This window comes from Platichthys flesus, chromosome 16, assembly GCF_949316205.1.
Source record: "Platichthys flesus chromosome 16, fPlaFle2.1, whole genome shotgun sequence".
NCBI classification, from domain to species: domain Eukaryota; kingdom Metazoa; phylum Chordata; class Actinopteri; order Pleuronectiformes; family Pleuronectidae; genus Platichthys; species Platichthys flesus.
The window spans coordinates 9,536,996-9,552,497 of NC_084960.1; the positions used below are offsets into that span (position 1 = coordinate 9,536,996).

A 15,502-nucleotide genomic window follows, 5' to 3' on the forward strand; every position below is an offset into this window, starting at 1 on the left:
TTGTATTTGCTTTTTGATTTGATTTGATTTGATTTGGACATGGACATGATAATGTCATTGGACGAACCAGATGCATTGTTTACAGTGTATTAGCATAAATGCTAGTTTACAACACCTGTCCACAGGAAGCTTTTTTTCTTAAGTATGTTCCACAAACAGAAAAGTGGATGATCAACGGCAAACGGCTGCTAATTGAATTCTCAGCTCCTTAATTACACTTACCATATGTGAGGTTTTCTTCCAGATACAAAAGCCTGTTTAAAAAAGACAAATACCTCATGATGATGCTTAGATGGGTTTACTTATTGTTCACTAATTATGCCTCCATGTCGCTGCTCTGTGTATTTGGAAGCCGTCTTTCAAGATAACGAGAAGGGCTCCACCTGAGGAAAGACCCAGAAAGATGGTTAAATCCTGGATTATCATGGGCTCGTTTGTCACCTCCAACCGGGTTGAGGTGGAGCGAGGGTATCAAAGAAGGCGAGTAATGAGGACCCACAGTGGCCAGCGAGGTAACCGTGGTTACGTGCGGTGCATTAATGCATGTAATCTGTTACCGCGTCTGTGACAAGACAAGGACATGTAGTGAGCTAATTAAAGAAACCTTTCCCTGCTCCTCCCTTAGACACAGGTCATATCTCATTAATGATGCTCTCAATGCATGGGGAGTCATTCATTACCGGCCATTTGGAGGAAGAAGAGAAGGCGGTGGGGATTCCTGCATGCACGCATTGTATGGCATACAAAGCTGACAGGTATTACCTCAGAGAAACACGGTATGAATACAGCCAGAAGAACCAAGCATCCACATATTTGAGATTTAAATTTAAAAGAAATTCCACGTGTTGCCCTGACATTCTACACATCTGTAAGTTATGTATATAATGCATATGAAAGAGTAAGAAAATGCCTTTGTTCAAAACATTTATTTTTATTTTTAAATGATGGGATTTTTACAAGAAAAAATATAATTAATGGCAAGTTAATGTCATGTACATTTACCAGATACAAAAAATATTTCATTGAAAAAAAATAAAAAACATTAAGCTACATTTACAAATATCCATTTCTGACACACCAGCCAAAAAGAAAAGAAAATTAAAAAAAAAAAATTAAAAGCTGAGCTAACTCCCGCGATAAAAGCTTCGGGAACGACACCCGACAGGAGGAGGTCCGCACAGCGCAGCGGTCAGTGCTCGTACCTGGATGTTCAGTGCACACGGACATTAACACCGCGACCATGGAATGCTAGTGCACAGGCAGAAAGGCTCATCTGCAATTATAACAGCATTTTTGTGGCTTCAGTGATATTGCAAACAAAGCCAGGGCAATGTCTTTTTTGTTTCTAAAGGCTGTACTGTAACCGCCTCAGGATTGACATAACTGTATTTCCCTACAAGCTCAAACGCATCATTGTAAAGGGGAAAAAAAAACATTTGAGTGAGTCTAAAAGGTTGTTGAGTTCATCGGTCTGACTGTGGTCGTTTTGAACTTTGTAGCCACTAGATAACAAAAGTTAGAACTATCACTATTCTCTCAGAAATCTCCACAAACATAAAGTAAACCTGCTGGTGGATATTGATTCGCGTCCACGCTCAACTTGTTAACTAATTGCTGACCGGCACAAGAACAACATCACTCCCCTGTGAGGAGACACAGTGACGTTACCTCCTTTGGTTTGCAGTTGCATCAGTTTATAATAGCAACAGTGTTCATCTCCGATAACAAACCCGAGCAACATTTGGCAAAGCTGCTGATTATAAAAGGATTACTCCCACGTCACAATCCATAGAGTTATTACTGACTGGACGGCACCAGCGGGGCAAGTCCTATAAAAACTGAAATGTTATCGAATGAGTGTTGAAGTGGAATTTACGCCATTAGTTGGCCGAGCGACTGCAGGAGTTTCCCGGATTAGCCAATGCACTGTGAATATAATTTTTAATGACATCGTTAGGGGGCCTTCTACAGGCAGTGTTGCCAACTAGGCATTTTTCTAGCTGTATTTACTTACTTATAAGACTTTTCTAGGATCAAGTGAGTTTGGGGATTTAGTCTTAATGGGCCTTTTCTCAGTCACAACTGCATTCAATGTATGCAAGGTCAGAGATTTAGAGAAAAGCAAACAGATAAAGGGCTAAAACCTGCTGACAACAGGCAGAATGCAAATACGATGCAATCAAGTCATAAATATACAGATAAGCACATTATGTCATCGTGCAAATTTTCAGGCAGGCTTTGGCTCCTCTCCTTTAGTTGTTAACAAGTGGTTCCACAATAGTTTACGACCTCAATTTGCACATTGACTATTCATCCAGCCACATACTGGACTAGGTTTGGACCTCGTCTTGTCTAATGATCATAAGAAGGCCAGATGTTTAAATCTAGAGCTGATATATATGTATTTTTTTTATACGTGACTTGGAGAAAATAAAACTTAAAAAAATTACAGCTTGGAACCAACATCTGGGTACACTACCGCCAAGGCTGTGCACTGTTTTAAAATCAAGATTGAAATTGGAATTTGAAACCAGATTGGTAACTCAATAAACAGCCGTGCTAATAGTTGAATATGGGATAAATGTGCGAGAAACTTTTACTTTCAAAATTATAAAAAAAAAAAAAAAAAAAATTGGCAGTGTCACTGAATCAGTTTAATTTGTAATCTGTGCAAAAATCCTACTCACTTATTTCATGGACTAACTCTCCCTGACATTTGACTGAAATCTACATACAAGATTTAAATTATTCTATTCACTATCAAAATAAGGACAGGTAAGAACTTCCTTAGCCAAGTTAACGCCCATGGCTTCTACAACCCCAGAGTCCCGGTCTGAATATGAGAACCAATGAGCAGTCCAAGACAAGTGCAAGTCATCCCTGAGACTGGTCCATGAACTTCCACAGACTTCAAATTCAGCATAGAACAACCCTGCTGGGAGACTAAACAAGTCACACCGACCGGCCTAAGAATTGGGTTTGGTGCCATTTGTGCAGCTCCAGTAGCTCTACTTTCACACAACATTTAAGACAAAAACACAGGGGTTCATCATCGTCATCAATCAATCAATCAGTCACTAAAAAGGCTCTTCGAGCAGCATGTAAACCAAACTGGTCAGAAATCAAGTAGATGACAAGACGATTTTTAAGTGGATCACACAGTTATTATTGCTCAAATGATTATCGCTTTGACTTATTTGAATGATGAACACCCTCCAGATACATGACCAGGAGCTGGTCTCCATCCACAGATATGTAGAGCTCTGAGATTTCACTGTAACCGGAGATGGGTGGGGAAGAGCCGAGTGAAGTGATTGAGCATGTGGTGCTCCAACATGCTTCAGGGCCTTGGCCCTCCGGCCGCTGACAGATCGACATAAAGTCCTCACGTGTCTCTGAGATGGACTCGGCTCTCTAGGCTCTGGAAATGCGCCTCCCTCAGGAGGCGGTTGATATGCAGGTATGATACCAGATCTGTTGGGCCGGCCAGTTCTGAGGAGTCACCAGAGCTGAGGGGACTGCAGGGGCCCACAGCACACCGACTGCTGCAGCTCCCGGCTGCATGTTCTGGACTGCCGTTGCTGCTCTCACTGTTGGATGACTGAAAGACAGATGTCAACATTAGCAGCGTCCTTGCAAACCTAGTCCATTGTTTAAGACAAGACAGATATGAATCTCTCAGCATCCAAGGATAGTTCTGTGTTCATGCACAGTGATGAATGAAGGTCCACAAGGTTTTGCTCTGACAGAGTTACTGGAGTTCACTAGGAAAATAGACCGCGAGTGTAAAAATATAATAAATATGCAATCTGCACAACTAACATGCAAACCAATATGTGGGCTGTGTAGAAAGCTGGACTGATTGAATTTGAAATATGGATTCAGTCACAGAAGCTCAAGACAACTGTAGCACCTTCTGTGTAGACATGACATTTTTCCACTTTAAAGCAAACTCTACTGTGGTTTGTTTGTGGTGTTAAAGTCACATTGGCCAACACGAGGCACTAGATCGGTGCAGCTATTGTTGTCAAAACTGTTCAATACATTGTACCCGTCTGTGAATATAAGTTCAAGTGTAGACATCCTGCTTGTTTGTACTTGAATTATTAACTGCAAATAAAAGGCACCAATGTTTTTGTAATTTTTGTCTCAGACCCAGTGAACCATTAAAAGTATCCCAGGTCCCCACTAAAAAAAAACAAAAAACGATTGCTCCTGGAAATGTGTTTGTTTTGCTTCTTTTTCTTCAGTATTAAGATTTTGTCCCCCCCCCCACTGACACTTATCTGTACCTCGGAGTCCCAGGCATCCCGGCCGGGCTCCGGAGAGAGAGGCTGAGCTCTGCTTTGCCTCTTGGCTTGGGGCACCAGGTGGCCACCCTCCTCATCACCAGCACTGCGCTGTCGTTTCCTGCAACGCAGCAAGCACACACACATTCAACTCACAAACGTATGTACAGCATCTGGCCTCGATGGTGATCGGTCTCTCCAGTCTTTCAGAGAAAAGAGCAAATAACATCTGGCATCAGGGTAAATCTAAGGAAGTCATACTTGTAAGCAAACACAATAACATGATCCAATCATGTTTTTCTGGTTCGTTCACAGTGTTTACTAAACATTGCTGACACCTTATAAATCTGGATCCAATACATTATTCTGTTGTATCCAAATCAAACGTTATGTTACCAATATGCGAGATCAAGTAAAGTAACTTGTACAATTGTCCTACATTTCTGTCGTTGGTAATAAATGCACGACCGGCTGCTGCTAGCACGTATGCATCCTGATCACCTGCTAGCATAATGCTCTGTCTTTGTAATGGCTGCTGGGAGAGACGAATAAAGGCCACAGTCACTGTTACATAAAATCATTTGATCGATCAGTAAGTGATCGATTCGCGTCGCGAGGACCTCGCTCACCTGTTTTCAGTCAACATATGACGACGATTAATCGGTTTCCTCTTTGTGTTTGTGCTGATCGAACCGGGGGAGGCGGCTGGGTGATGTTATCGGCTTGGTAACGTAGCTTGTGTGCTGTCAGTCGACGGCCTACCACCCGAGATAGCTCCACTAAACGTGCCTGGTTTAGCTACTAACGTCGAGCAATACAGTCATTGTGTCCTCACTAACAAAACGATCGAGTAAAGCAAATAACCACAGACACTAATTACCCACAACGCGCGTTAAAGGGCTAGCTAGTTTACAAAGCCTGTCCCTGGCGCTTCACCGCTGCCTACAAGCTAATGCTAACGTTACAGCTCGCTAGCCTTCTTAGCTGCTGTATATTCTTAATTAGTTTTTCCCACTAAAGCAGATACTGTGTAATTGGCGTAGTTTCTCTCGCGTCAGGCTAAAAGTCTCTGTAGCTCCACCCGAGTTAAACTTCTGCTCTTTCAGCTCGATGTTCGACCGAGATACAACCAACCGCAGCAGCCGTGTTTACATGTCACCGCGCATGCGCATAGACCAGGAACGATGCCTTTAAGGGCTGTCGGACAAATACAATCTCGACAGTGCTTGTGCGTTAACCGTGATTTGTCAGAGTATAACACGGTGAGAGAAACGTTAAGTATAATACGTGTGATAACTATATTGAAAACCAGGTCGACTGATGTTGTCAACCTTATTTATTTGTATCTTGTAGGTTGGAAGTTAACCAGTTTCGGGTTGAACTAGGGCGCTTACGAGCGGCACTTTAACACAACTAGTAAACACTGTGTTGCTCTAGAATAATTCATATTTATAAAATAACAGCTCATTAATGTAATTTCACATTTGAATTAGCAAAAAAAAATATCGAGTTTAATAATTGTGTCCTGCTATGAAACTATGTTTAACATAAATCAGACATTGTAATTGGCAATTTGGCCTGACACGATGTGATTGTCCCCAATAGATGTCGCTATTTACAATTGAAATGTGCTACTAAACACATTGTAACCGGATATTAAAATAAAATAGCGAATTGTGATTGCATTAACAAATACATCTACAGTGTTACATACAGGACTCAGCAGCCCGTGCCCCTATATAGGTAAGATGGCTATTTTATGGCAACATGTGGAACAATTTTAAACCTACAATTACAATAGTAAGTATATATTTTGGTTTTGTGTATAGCTGCTAAATGTATAACGGCAATACATATAATTGAATTGAAGTGTTGACATCTTCCCAACCCGGAAGTTACACCACGGATCCTGCTCGTCCAGCCAACCAATCGTGCGTAAAAACGCCTCCGCCAATGACTCAAGCGCAGGACGGAGGTGAGATTATCAGGGATCCTCGGCGGCGGCAGCAGGTCCTGTGAAGGGAAATAATCGCAATGGGCAGCACCGACTCCAAACTGAACTTCAGGAAAGCGGTGATTCAGCTGACAACCAAGACACAGGTAACATGCGCCGCCACGCAGCGGGATGAAGGAGCGCACTTATAGAGAGGGAGAGAGAGAGAGAGAGAGGAGGAGGAGGCGAGGAGCGCATCATCACCGAGGAGGAGAGGAAATAACGTTTTTCATGTGGATCAACAACACATCTCCGACAGTGTCATGTTGCATTCAGCATTTCAAATTCTCATGCGTTTATCCCGCATTATAGAAATGATAATAAGACGATTGTTATATATTTGCATCCACCGCGTTGATCGTGGTTGGATTAAATGTCGAGTCTGCCATGATCGCCACAAACCTTCCACGCAGCCCTGAGGCTGAACGCTTAGTTTGGGCGACAAGATAAATGATGGCGTAGCTGAATCAGCGCTGATGACGTGGGTCTGCAAATGGGCACACATTGCAGATGCGGCAGGTGGACCGTGCGGAGATCAGTGTGCCAGATAAAGCTGTTCTCCTCACTGCTGCCAGGGGAGACGGGAGGCTGTGTTTACATTGCAATTAGGCAGGCCAGGCCTCTGGGTGAGCCGTGTAACACAAGACCAAGCAACCATGTGTGCATCATCGGGAGAATGACGAAGTGGTGCATTGAAATGAGATGCAAGGCCATTGTATTTGAGAGCTCACTGACATGAAATGTTTACTCAGCTATAATGGAAGTGAAATGTTAGAATCAGTATATGTGTGTGTATGTGTGTGTGTTTGTGCAGCCAGTGGAAGCCACAGACGATGCCTTCTGGGACCAGTTCTGGGCAGACACCACCACCACAGTCCAGGATGTTTTTGCATTGGTGCCGGCTGCAGAGATAAGAGCTGTTCGAGAAGAGTCCCCCTCAAATTTAGCAACCCTCTGCTATAAGGTAATACCCGTAAAGCAACAATGACGTCAGTGCAATGTATTTTTTGTATGCCGACTGGATGTGCTTACTTTAAAACTTCCTCGTGGGAGAATATTATTTTGAATCAATGCAGGGTTGTGTGTGTTAGAGCACAGCACTGGCGTCTATCAGTGCCTCTCAGATGTTGGAACAAGTGAGTCAACTCCCCTTCCTCTCCCCTGGCTTCCTGTCTCTCGCTCCCAGCTTCCATTCTGGGCCGCCTTTCCAAATCAAAACAGACATTCTGGTTATACTCACAGCCTAATTAAATAAAGAGGAGGAGAGGAGAGCCCTCGAATCAGAGCCGATTCAAAGGGGTTTGTTTACCTAGTTCAGACAGAGGCTGCAGTCGACTGTTGATTAAAGGCAGACGATTAATCATTGTCAACAGGAAATCTTAAAGGCCCCAAAACAAGAGACCATGTCCTTATCTCATAGACAAAATAGTTTAATTGTGAAAATAAAAGTGCTGATATTTAGTGTTCTCTCCAGTGTAAATTATATAAAGGATAAACAAAAACCTTAATTAGGCGCTTGTTGGTAAAAATCAAGACTCTTCAGTTTTGTTGACAGTTGCCTTTGTTCAGATGCTGCATCTTCGTTCTCCAAAAACAAAATAGATAGTGTCAGGTTAATGGAATCATGAATGAGAGACGAGAGCCCAACGATCTTTCTATATGAAATTTGCCAATGATCCCTCATACGGATACTGACTAAAAACTAAATTTAACCAAATATATAAAACTTTGATTAAGAAAGTAAACATCATTTATGTAAAGTGAAACATGATATAACATATCACACATAACAGTTTTATATGTCTGAATGGCTAAAATTGTATCGGACTATCAAAATATTTCATTTACAGATTCCTTTAGGTTGTTCAAAAAGTAAAAAAACAAACAGCACCATTATAGTTTCAATGGATACACATGCAGGAACAATGTGTGGTTATTCTGTGCAGAGTATAGACAACAGGGTGATGCCTCATTAACCAACTGAGAATGAGCTTGATGTTGCTGAAGCAAATTGCATTACAAAAAATTCAATAAAAACATGAACCTTTATCTGTCTTGACATGAAGTTAATCTAATTGTGTGTCCTGCTCAGTCGACGTGTACCCAATGCTACACATACTCATCACATTTTGACTTTATCTGTGTAGCACTTCTCATACAACCAATGTAACACAAAATGCTATACAAAATAATATTAATAATAAAAACTATATACCCAGCCATCCCCCCCATTCCCATCCACGTACAGAACAAGACAATATTAACATGAGCAAGTCAATAAGTGAATAAATAAATACAATGAAATTATATTTTTTGTAAAACAGGCTTAGGTGTATATATCAATAGAGAGATAAATTAATGAAATCCAATTAAAAGATCGGTCCTGACTTTGCTCCTATCCCCATGTTGTTCCTCACCGTGTCTCCTGACTCTTCAGGCCGTGGAGAAGCTGGTGCAGGGTGCAGAGTCCGGCTGTCCATCAGAGCGAGAGAAGCAGGTGATCCTGAACTGCACTCGCATCCTGACCCGCATCCTCCCGTACATCTTTGAGGACCAGGACTGGAGAGGATTCTTCTGGTCGACCGTGCCTGGCGCTGGGCGGGCCGGGGTGAGTGGGCACAAGAAAAGGGACACTTACTTCAACCCAAACCAAAAATACATAAATATTTATAAGCATCAAAACAAGGGGGTTTAATCTCTTTTTCAAACATCAATTACCTCCACCAAGGTCAAAATAATAATCTGGATCTGAATTGAATTAAAATGTGGGTTCATCAGAGGACAGTCAGGTGGAGGTATGCACCATACTGAGTGCCGTCCCAGTTTTCAGATAGCCATACTGTTGTTTGCGCAATCTTACCTTAGACATAACGTGCGTTTGTTTGTTATTGAGACATAACAGCTCAGTTACACAGATTCTATGTCCTCAGACGCTTATTCAGTCCGGTGATGCAATGCAATGAATGTGCAGAGGTCACCAACCCGTCCTTGTCATGAATACATCTGTCACCTGAAAAGAGATAGATGTGCGTTTTCAGGGAATATAATGGTGCAAGGTAATATCCGATGTATGGAGCCATTTCTTCTGAGCCATAAGCCCTTTTTAATTGATTTTTTTCAAGGAATTGCAAAGAACAATGTTTAAGATCTGGATTTAATCTCAGAAATCGATCCTCCCTTTATAGACGGATGAGCTGGACGACGATGACGGAGCTCGACCACTGGCCGAGTCGCTGCTCCTGGCCATCGCCGACCTTCTCTTCTGCCCCGACTTCACGGTGCACAGCCACAGGAGAGGCCCCGTGAGTACTCTGTGTCCTGAAGCACTGTGTGATCTACTGTCATCACCTCGTCACCATCAACGACATAACAAAAACTGCTGCTCACGTGTCGAGACAACAAAGGGTCACACATACACAAATATTTCTCTATTGTCTTGTCCCAGATCCTAATCCTTCACCTGTTAGACACACTGTGTGAGCACTGTTTCCTTCTTCCTGCTCTAAAGTTGCTCAATCACCCCATTGACGTAGAAGTGTCACCAGGAAGAATTCCTCGTCCCTCAACAAGAACACTGAAGCTTTGCTGGTCACAGTGAATGTTCTTGAAGTTCTTAAAAGAGTCTCACATTTAATAATCTGGATTTTAGGCCTTAAAAAGTCTTCTACTTCAACTTATCTTTAATTATGGGGGAAGTGGAATTACATGACTCTGATATTCCTGCCTACGTGTCGTACTTGAGATAAATGTTTCCTGAAAAGAAACTCTGATCATTGATGATGCGTCAGTAGGAGGAAATGAAGTGGAAAAACAAGGGGATGGTGGTGGATAAAGCATTTGTCTCAATTTAACATACTCATAATAATGACTATCATTTTGTTTTCTTTCCATTTTCTTGATTTTTTGTGAATTTAAAATTTTATTTTTAGTTGCAAAAACATATCTGTGCTTCAGTAATACACAGCAGACCCACATAATGGCTCTGACTGTCATCCTGTCATGTGGTTTGTCTCATCTAGGACTCGGTAGAGAGCATGCAGTCTATAGACAGCTGTGAGTACATCTGGGAGGCAGGGGTGGGCTTTGCACAGTCCCCCCCTCTCAACTACATCCACGACCTGAACAGGTGAGTCAGCCGGCCGGTGTCTAGCCTGTGCTTCGAGTGCGATACAGTCAAACTCTCCTCTCCCGTCCACATGTTGCAGCTTTTGGTTTGTCCACCTCTGTGTCTTTGTCTCCGATCGTCTTCAGGACCGAGCTGCTGAGATTGTTACTAACCTGCTTTTCGGAGGCCATGTACCTGCCTCTGTCATCGGACAACAGCGTCCTCAACCCCTGGGTGACCTTCTTCTGCTCCGCGGAAAATAGGTAACGTGCAAAAGCGCTGTCATGTGGTTTGTTTATTTAGTTTCATCAGACTTTTGGATTAAAGAGATACAACCTTGCTTCTATGAGGTTATTACAGAGCCTTCCACCACATTTCAGATTAAGTTAAGACGTGAAGATCTCAAGTTATTATATTTTTCTGTCTTTATGTCAAACTACTCTCAAGAAATGTGCTGAGATGTATTTTCATTTCTCATCACTTCATAATGTCCCTGTCCCTAGACATGCTCTGCCTCTGTTCACCTCTCTGCTGAATGTGGTGTGCGCCTATGACCCAGTGGGCTACGGCATCCCGTACAACCACCTGCTCTTCTCGGACTACCGGGAGCAGCTGGTGGAGCAGGCCGTGCAGATCCTCATAGTGACGCTGGAGCACGATGGAGGGGTTTCCCACCGCCCTGCGTCCCCATCCAGCATCGAGGAACAAGAGGTACGTCGCCAAGTCCCAGAAAGACAAGTCAAATCAGATGTGTGATGTGCTCAGTGTCCTTTAAATAAATCTCTGTATCTTTGTGCAGTCGACAGGGCCCGAGAACCTGTTCGTGAATTACCTGTCGAGGATTCACAGGGAGGAGGTACTAATCATTTCTCTTAGAACATTGTCCCTGAAAAGATCAATCGATAAAGCTTCTTCTCTTCTCACGCCTACAGGACTTTGACTTTGTGTTGAAGGGCCTAGCTCGTCTGCTCACCAACCCTCTGACTCAGACCTATCTGCCAAACTCCACCAAGAAGATCCAGTTCCATCAAGAGCTGTTGGTTCTCTTCTGGAAGCTCTGCGACTTCAATAAGGTTTATCTATCTATCTATCTATCTATCTATCTATCTATCTATCTATCTATCTATCTATCTATCTATCTATCTATCTATCTATCTATCTATCTATCTATCTATCTATCTATCTATCTATCTATCTATCTATCTATCTATCTATCTATCTATCTATCTATCTATCTATCAATTAGGTGCTTTCTTTTTTCAATTTTCTCTTCTTTCTTTTTTCCATTGCAGAAGTTCCTGTTTTTTGTCCTAAAGAGCAGTGATGTGCTGGATATTCTGGTTCCCATACTCTTCTACCTGAATGATGCCAGGGCAGACCAGTGTAAGTCTCATCCCACTGTTGTTCCCGCAACACATCAAACACATCCTCCCCTGTGCATTTTAACCTGTGGTGTGTTTTCTCGGGTGCAGCCCGTGTTGGACTCATGCACATCGGCGTGTTCATTTTGCTGCTGTTGAGCGGGGAGAGGAACTTTGGCGTGCGCTTGAATAAGCCCTACACCGTCCATGTGCCGATGGACATCCCGGTGTTCACAGGGACTCACGCTGACCTGCTCATAGTGGTGAGGCACCGACGTAACATTATCTTAAGAGTCAAGCAATTCAAGAGTCTTTGTGGTTGTTGTACTGCTGCAGACAACAATACTGCAACTAACTAACGCAGCAACAGCAACAAAATCTAAAGCAAATGTTAGTTGCTGTAGACATTTTATAGATCTTTTCCTGCCAGCCTGGCACGAAACAGAAAGGATACAAATATATAAGAAATATATAAGAAACTATGTACATAATTCAAATAAGGCATTATTTTAGCAGAAGGGAGGAACTTTTTGTCAGTCATGAGGTGTGTGATGCACATAATGTCCTGTATCTCCCGTCGGGGGGGGTTCAAGTGGAGACGCTCTTTTTTGCTGCTCACATCTGTCTCTCTCTTTGTTTTGTAGGTGTTTCACAAGATTATCACCACAGGCCACCAGCGTCTCCAGCCCCTGTTTGACTGCCTGCTCACCATCGTTGTGAATGGTGAATTTCTCTGGCGCCATCTGTTGGGCAATGCTCAGATTTGATTGGCAACATCCGCTATGATAAAGATGTCCAAAAGTAGTAGTTGTTTCGATTTTTACGTTTATTCTTTTTCTTCTGCTTGCTCTGCAGTGTCTCCCTACTTGAAGAGCCTTTCCATGGTGGCAGCAAATAAGCTGCTCCACCTGCTGGAGGCCTTCTCCACCGGCTGGTTCCTGTTCTCCGTAGCCCAGAACCACCACCTTGTGTTCTTCCTTCTTGAGGCTTTTAACAACATTATCCAGTACCAGTTTGACGGTGAGGGATCCCTGAGCCAGTGAAAAGAACATTGTTTGCTTTTGCAGATTCAGCTGTTTGTGTAAATCCGTCTACTTATTCATTCCCCCCCCCCCCCCCCCCACTAGGAAACTGCAACCTGGTGTACGCCATAATCCGCAAACGTAACGTGTTCCACCAGCTGGCCAACCTGCCAGCTGATCCCGCTTCCATTCAAAAGGCTCTGCAGAGGAAGAGGAAGTCACCGGACGTCATTTCCCGCACAAGCTCCCAGGAGACGGTGTCCATGGAGGGCTCTCGTCCTGCTGTGCCGGCGGAGCCTGGTACTCTGAAGGCCAGTCTGGTCGCCATACCAGGTACAGTCATGGATATTAATATTTGAATGTCAATTGGTGAATCTATTGCCTTTTTTCACGTTAGTTGAAAACCTGCAACCCGTTTCCTGCAGCCATTGATAAACTCACAGAGAAGTCCCAGGTGTCAGAGGACGGCACCATGGTGTCCATCCCAAAGGCCGACCTGGCTCACGCTGTCCACCCGGACCAAATTGCAGCTGCAGGGACCAGTGACACGGAGTCGAACTCAGGCAGAGACAATGAAGTAAGTGCACGTGTCTCTGTCTGCGTGCATGTTCATTTAGGAATGTGCACGTTTGTAAATCTATCTGTTCACATTTTCAGGATGTTTTCTACACTGAAGCTGAAATGGAGAGGAGACGTTTGTCGAGTGCGTCTTCAACCTCATCTTGGGCTCCAACACCAGACTGGGTCAGTTACACCCTGTCCTCTTATCCTTGCCTTTATTTTGAGATGGATCAGAATTATGCTGCTTATCCTCCACAAATGATCCGATCTGTAAACGGTGACATGTGATTTCCACAGCTGAATTCACACGCATTTATTTTTAAACGAAGTACATATGTAAAAGGAAAAGTCTGGACAAATTGATTGATGCAGATTTACCTCTTTTGGCCTCAGGTTCTCTCCTGGAAGTGTAAGCTACCCTTGCAGACGATCATGCGTCTTCTACAAGTGTTAGTTCCTCAGGTGGAGAAGATCTGCATTGACAAGTATGTGAACACATCTTTTATCTGATGTAAAATCAACATAATGGGCTGAGTTTCTTCATTTTTTTTATCGTGCTCACTTTTCCCTGCAGGGGTCTGACCGATGAATCCGAGATCCTGAAGTTTCTCCAGCATGGCACATTAGTGGGCCTGCTGCCTGTTCCTCACCCCATCCTCATCAGAAAGTATCAGGCCAACGCAGGCACTGCCATGTGGTTTCGCACTTACATGTGGGGTGTCGTCTATTTGCGGTGAGTCCCACGTGACAGCTGAGCAATAAACGTTGTCTCTTCACACTGAAGACAAGTCATGTCTTATCGTTTTTTTTTTTTTTATTTTGCAGCAATGTGGACCCTCCTATCTGGTACGACACTGATGTCCGCCTCTTCGAGATTCAGAAGATGTAGACAGAAAAAAGAAAAGCGGGGCCTGCTCAACGCCAGGGTTCCTCTTCCCATCATTATCTGCTGGTTTTCCCAGTAAACCTCACTGTGTTTAACTTGCCTCCGTTAATCGTCGTTTTTTGAAAATGCTTGTCCTGTACGCCACTGACTCGGGAAGGAGAGTCATTCAAATGAGTGAGGAGATAATGTTCAGAAAAAGAGGACAGACGAAAGAAGAATCCTCCATTAGGAGTAACTGATATCTTCAGACCTCAAGACCACAGAATGTCTATCGAAGCAGACGACTGGCGCTGAAAGTTGAGGAGCTTCTCTTGACCGCGTAGACGTGAACCCGGTTTAACTTTTCAGTCAGACTTGTTAGAGGAGTTTTTTTCCAACCGAGGCTTGTATCATACGTATCCTGGATGGCACAGTAGTGTTGTTTCACGTTGTCGTACTTGCCATGCTTTAAAGTGAACTTGCACTCTTTATAAGTAGTCTTATTATGGTTGTGGTTTTAACGTGATGATATAACTCTGAGATTAGAGACGATTCTACAGATGTTTTTATGTATATGAGAAGGGTTACGTTAAGAGTCGGCTGGATATGCTTATAATGCTTGATGTTGAAACTGTATTTTTCCTTAAATTTCCCTGAAAATATATATTGGTAAGCATCTGAATTCTGTGTTATTTACAATCAACCCTCAGTATGTAGCGCACCACAGACCATAGAATGATCGATGACATGATGAAACTAATTCTTTCTAAAACATGGTTTGTCATAGCTCGTTCTTACACTTAAGCAAATTTTTTCCATTAAGTTATTTGATGCTAAAAACGGGGTGAAACATGATTGACTGCTGAGTCTGTGAAAATTTTCACTTTGAAATGCCAGCTCTGCACACTGACAACAAAAGCCAGCCGGCGTGACAGAAATCTGTCTGTGACCTGACCTAAGTATTGAGTGGTGTATAATAATACTGCAGTGAATAAGCATTTCAGCATTGAATTTCGGCAGGACAAAGTGGGACAAAGACTCCCCGGGAACACAAATCATATCTTTAGAGAGTTATCATTAAAGAGTCATGGATCCTGTCAATAATATGAGACAAAATTACTATGATACTAGATACTTATACCCCTCCATGGGACAAAATAAACTAAATATGTAGCTGTCACAAGCAAATATTTGAAGGGGGGCACACAATCAAAGTCTTAAGAACCACTACCCTATGGCCACAATCAGTTTTTGCAAAGTTCTTAGTATTGAGAAGTATTGAGCAAAGTTAAAGAACCAATTAATA

The 15,502-nt window shown here is 42.9% G+C and overlaps 2 protein-coding genes across 2 annotated transcripts; one reads left to right on the top strand and one right to left on the bottom strand.

Annotated features, from left to right (window-relative positions):
- Positions 1-911: 911 nt before the first annotated feature.
- LOC133971163 (protein FAM104A) lies at positions 912-5,466 on the bottom strand. Its single transcript, XM_062408410.1, has 3 exons — positions 4,919-5,466; positions 4,293-4,410; positions 912-3,601 (listed from the first exon to the last, which is right to left on the bottom strand). The coding sequence occupies exons 1-3, from the start codon at positions 4,933-4,935 to the stop codon at positions 3,386-3,388; spliced, it is 351 nt and encodes a 116-aa protein (XP_062264394.1). The 5' UTR covers positions 4,936-5,466; the 3' UTR covers positions 912-3,385.
- A 765-nt stretch (positions 5,467-6,231) lies between these two features.
- Positions 6,232-14,878, top strand: hid1a (HID1 domain containing a). The gene is made up of 19 exons (XM_062408948.1): positions 6,232-6,389; positions 7,097-7,246; positions 8,720-8,890; positions 9,468-9,584; positions 10,302-10,408; positions 10,534-10,650; positions 10,891-11,098; positions 11,187-11,243; positions 11,320-11,460; positions 11,680-11,770; positions 11,860-12,011; positions 12,393-12,471; positions 12,604-12,768; positions 12,876-13,103; positions 13,196-13,347; positions 13,428-13,514; positions 13,725-13,816; positions 13,906-14,064; positions 14,157-14,878. Exons 1-19 carry the CDS (start codon positions 6,324-6,326, stop codon positions 14,218-14,220), a joined length of 2,403 nt encoding a protein of 800 aa, XP_062264932.1. The 5' UTR covers positions 6,232-6,323; the 3' UTR covers positions 14,221-14,878.
- The last annotated feature ends 624 nt before the right edge of the window (positions 14,879-15,502 follow it).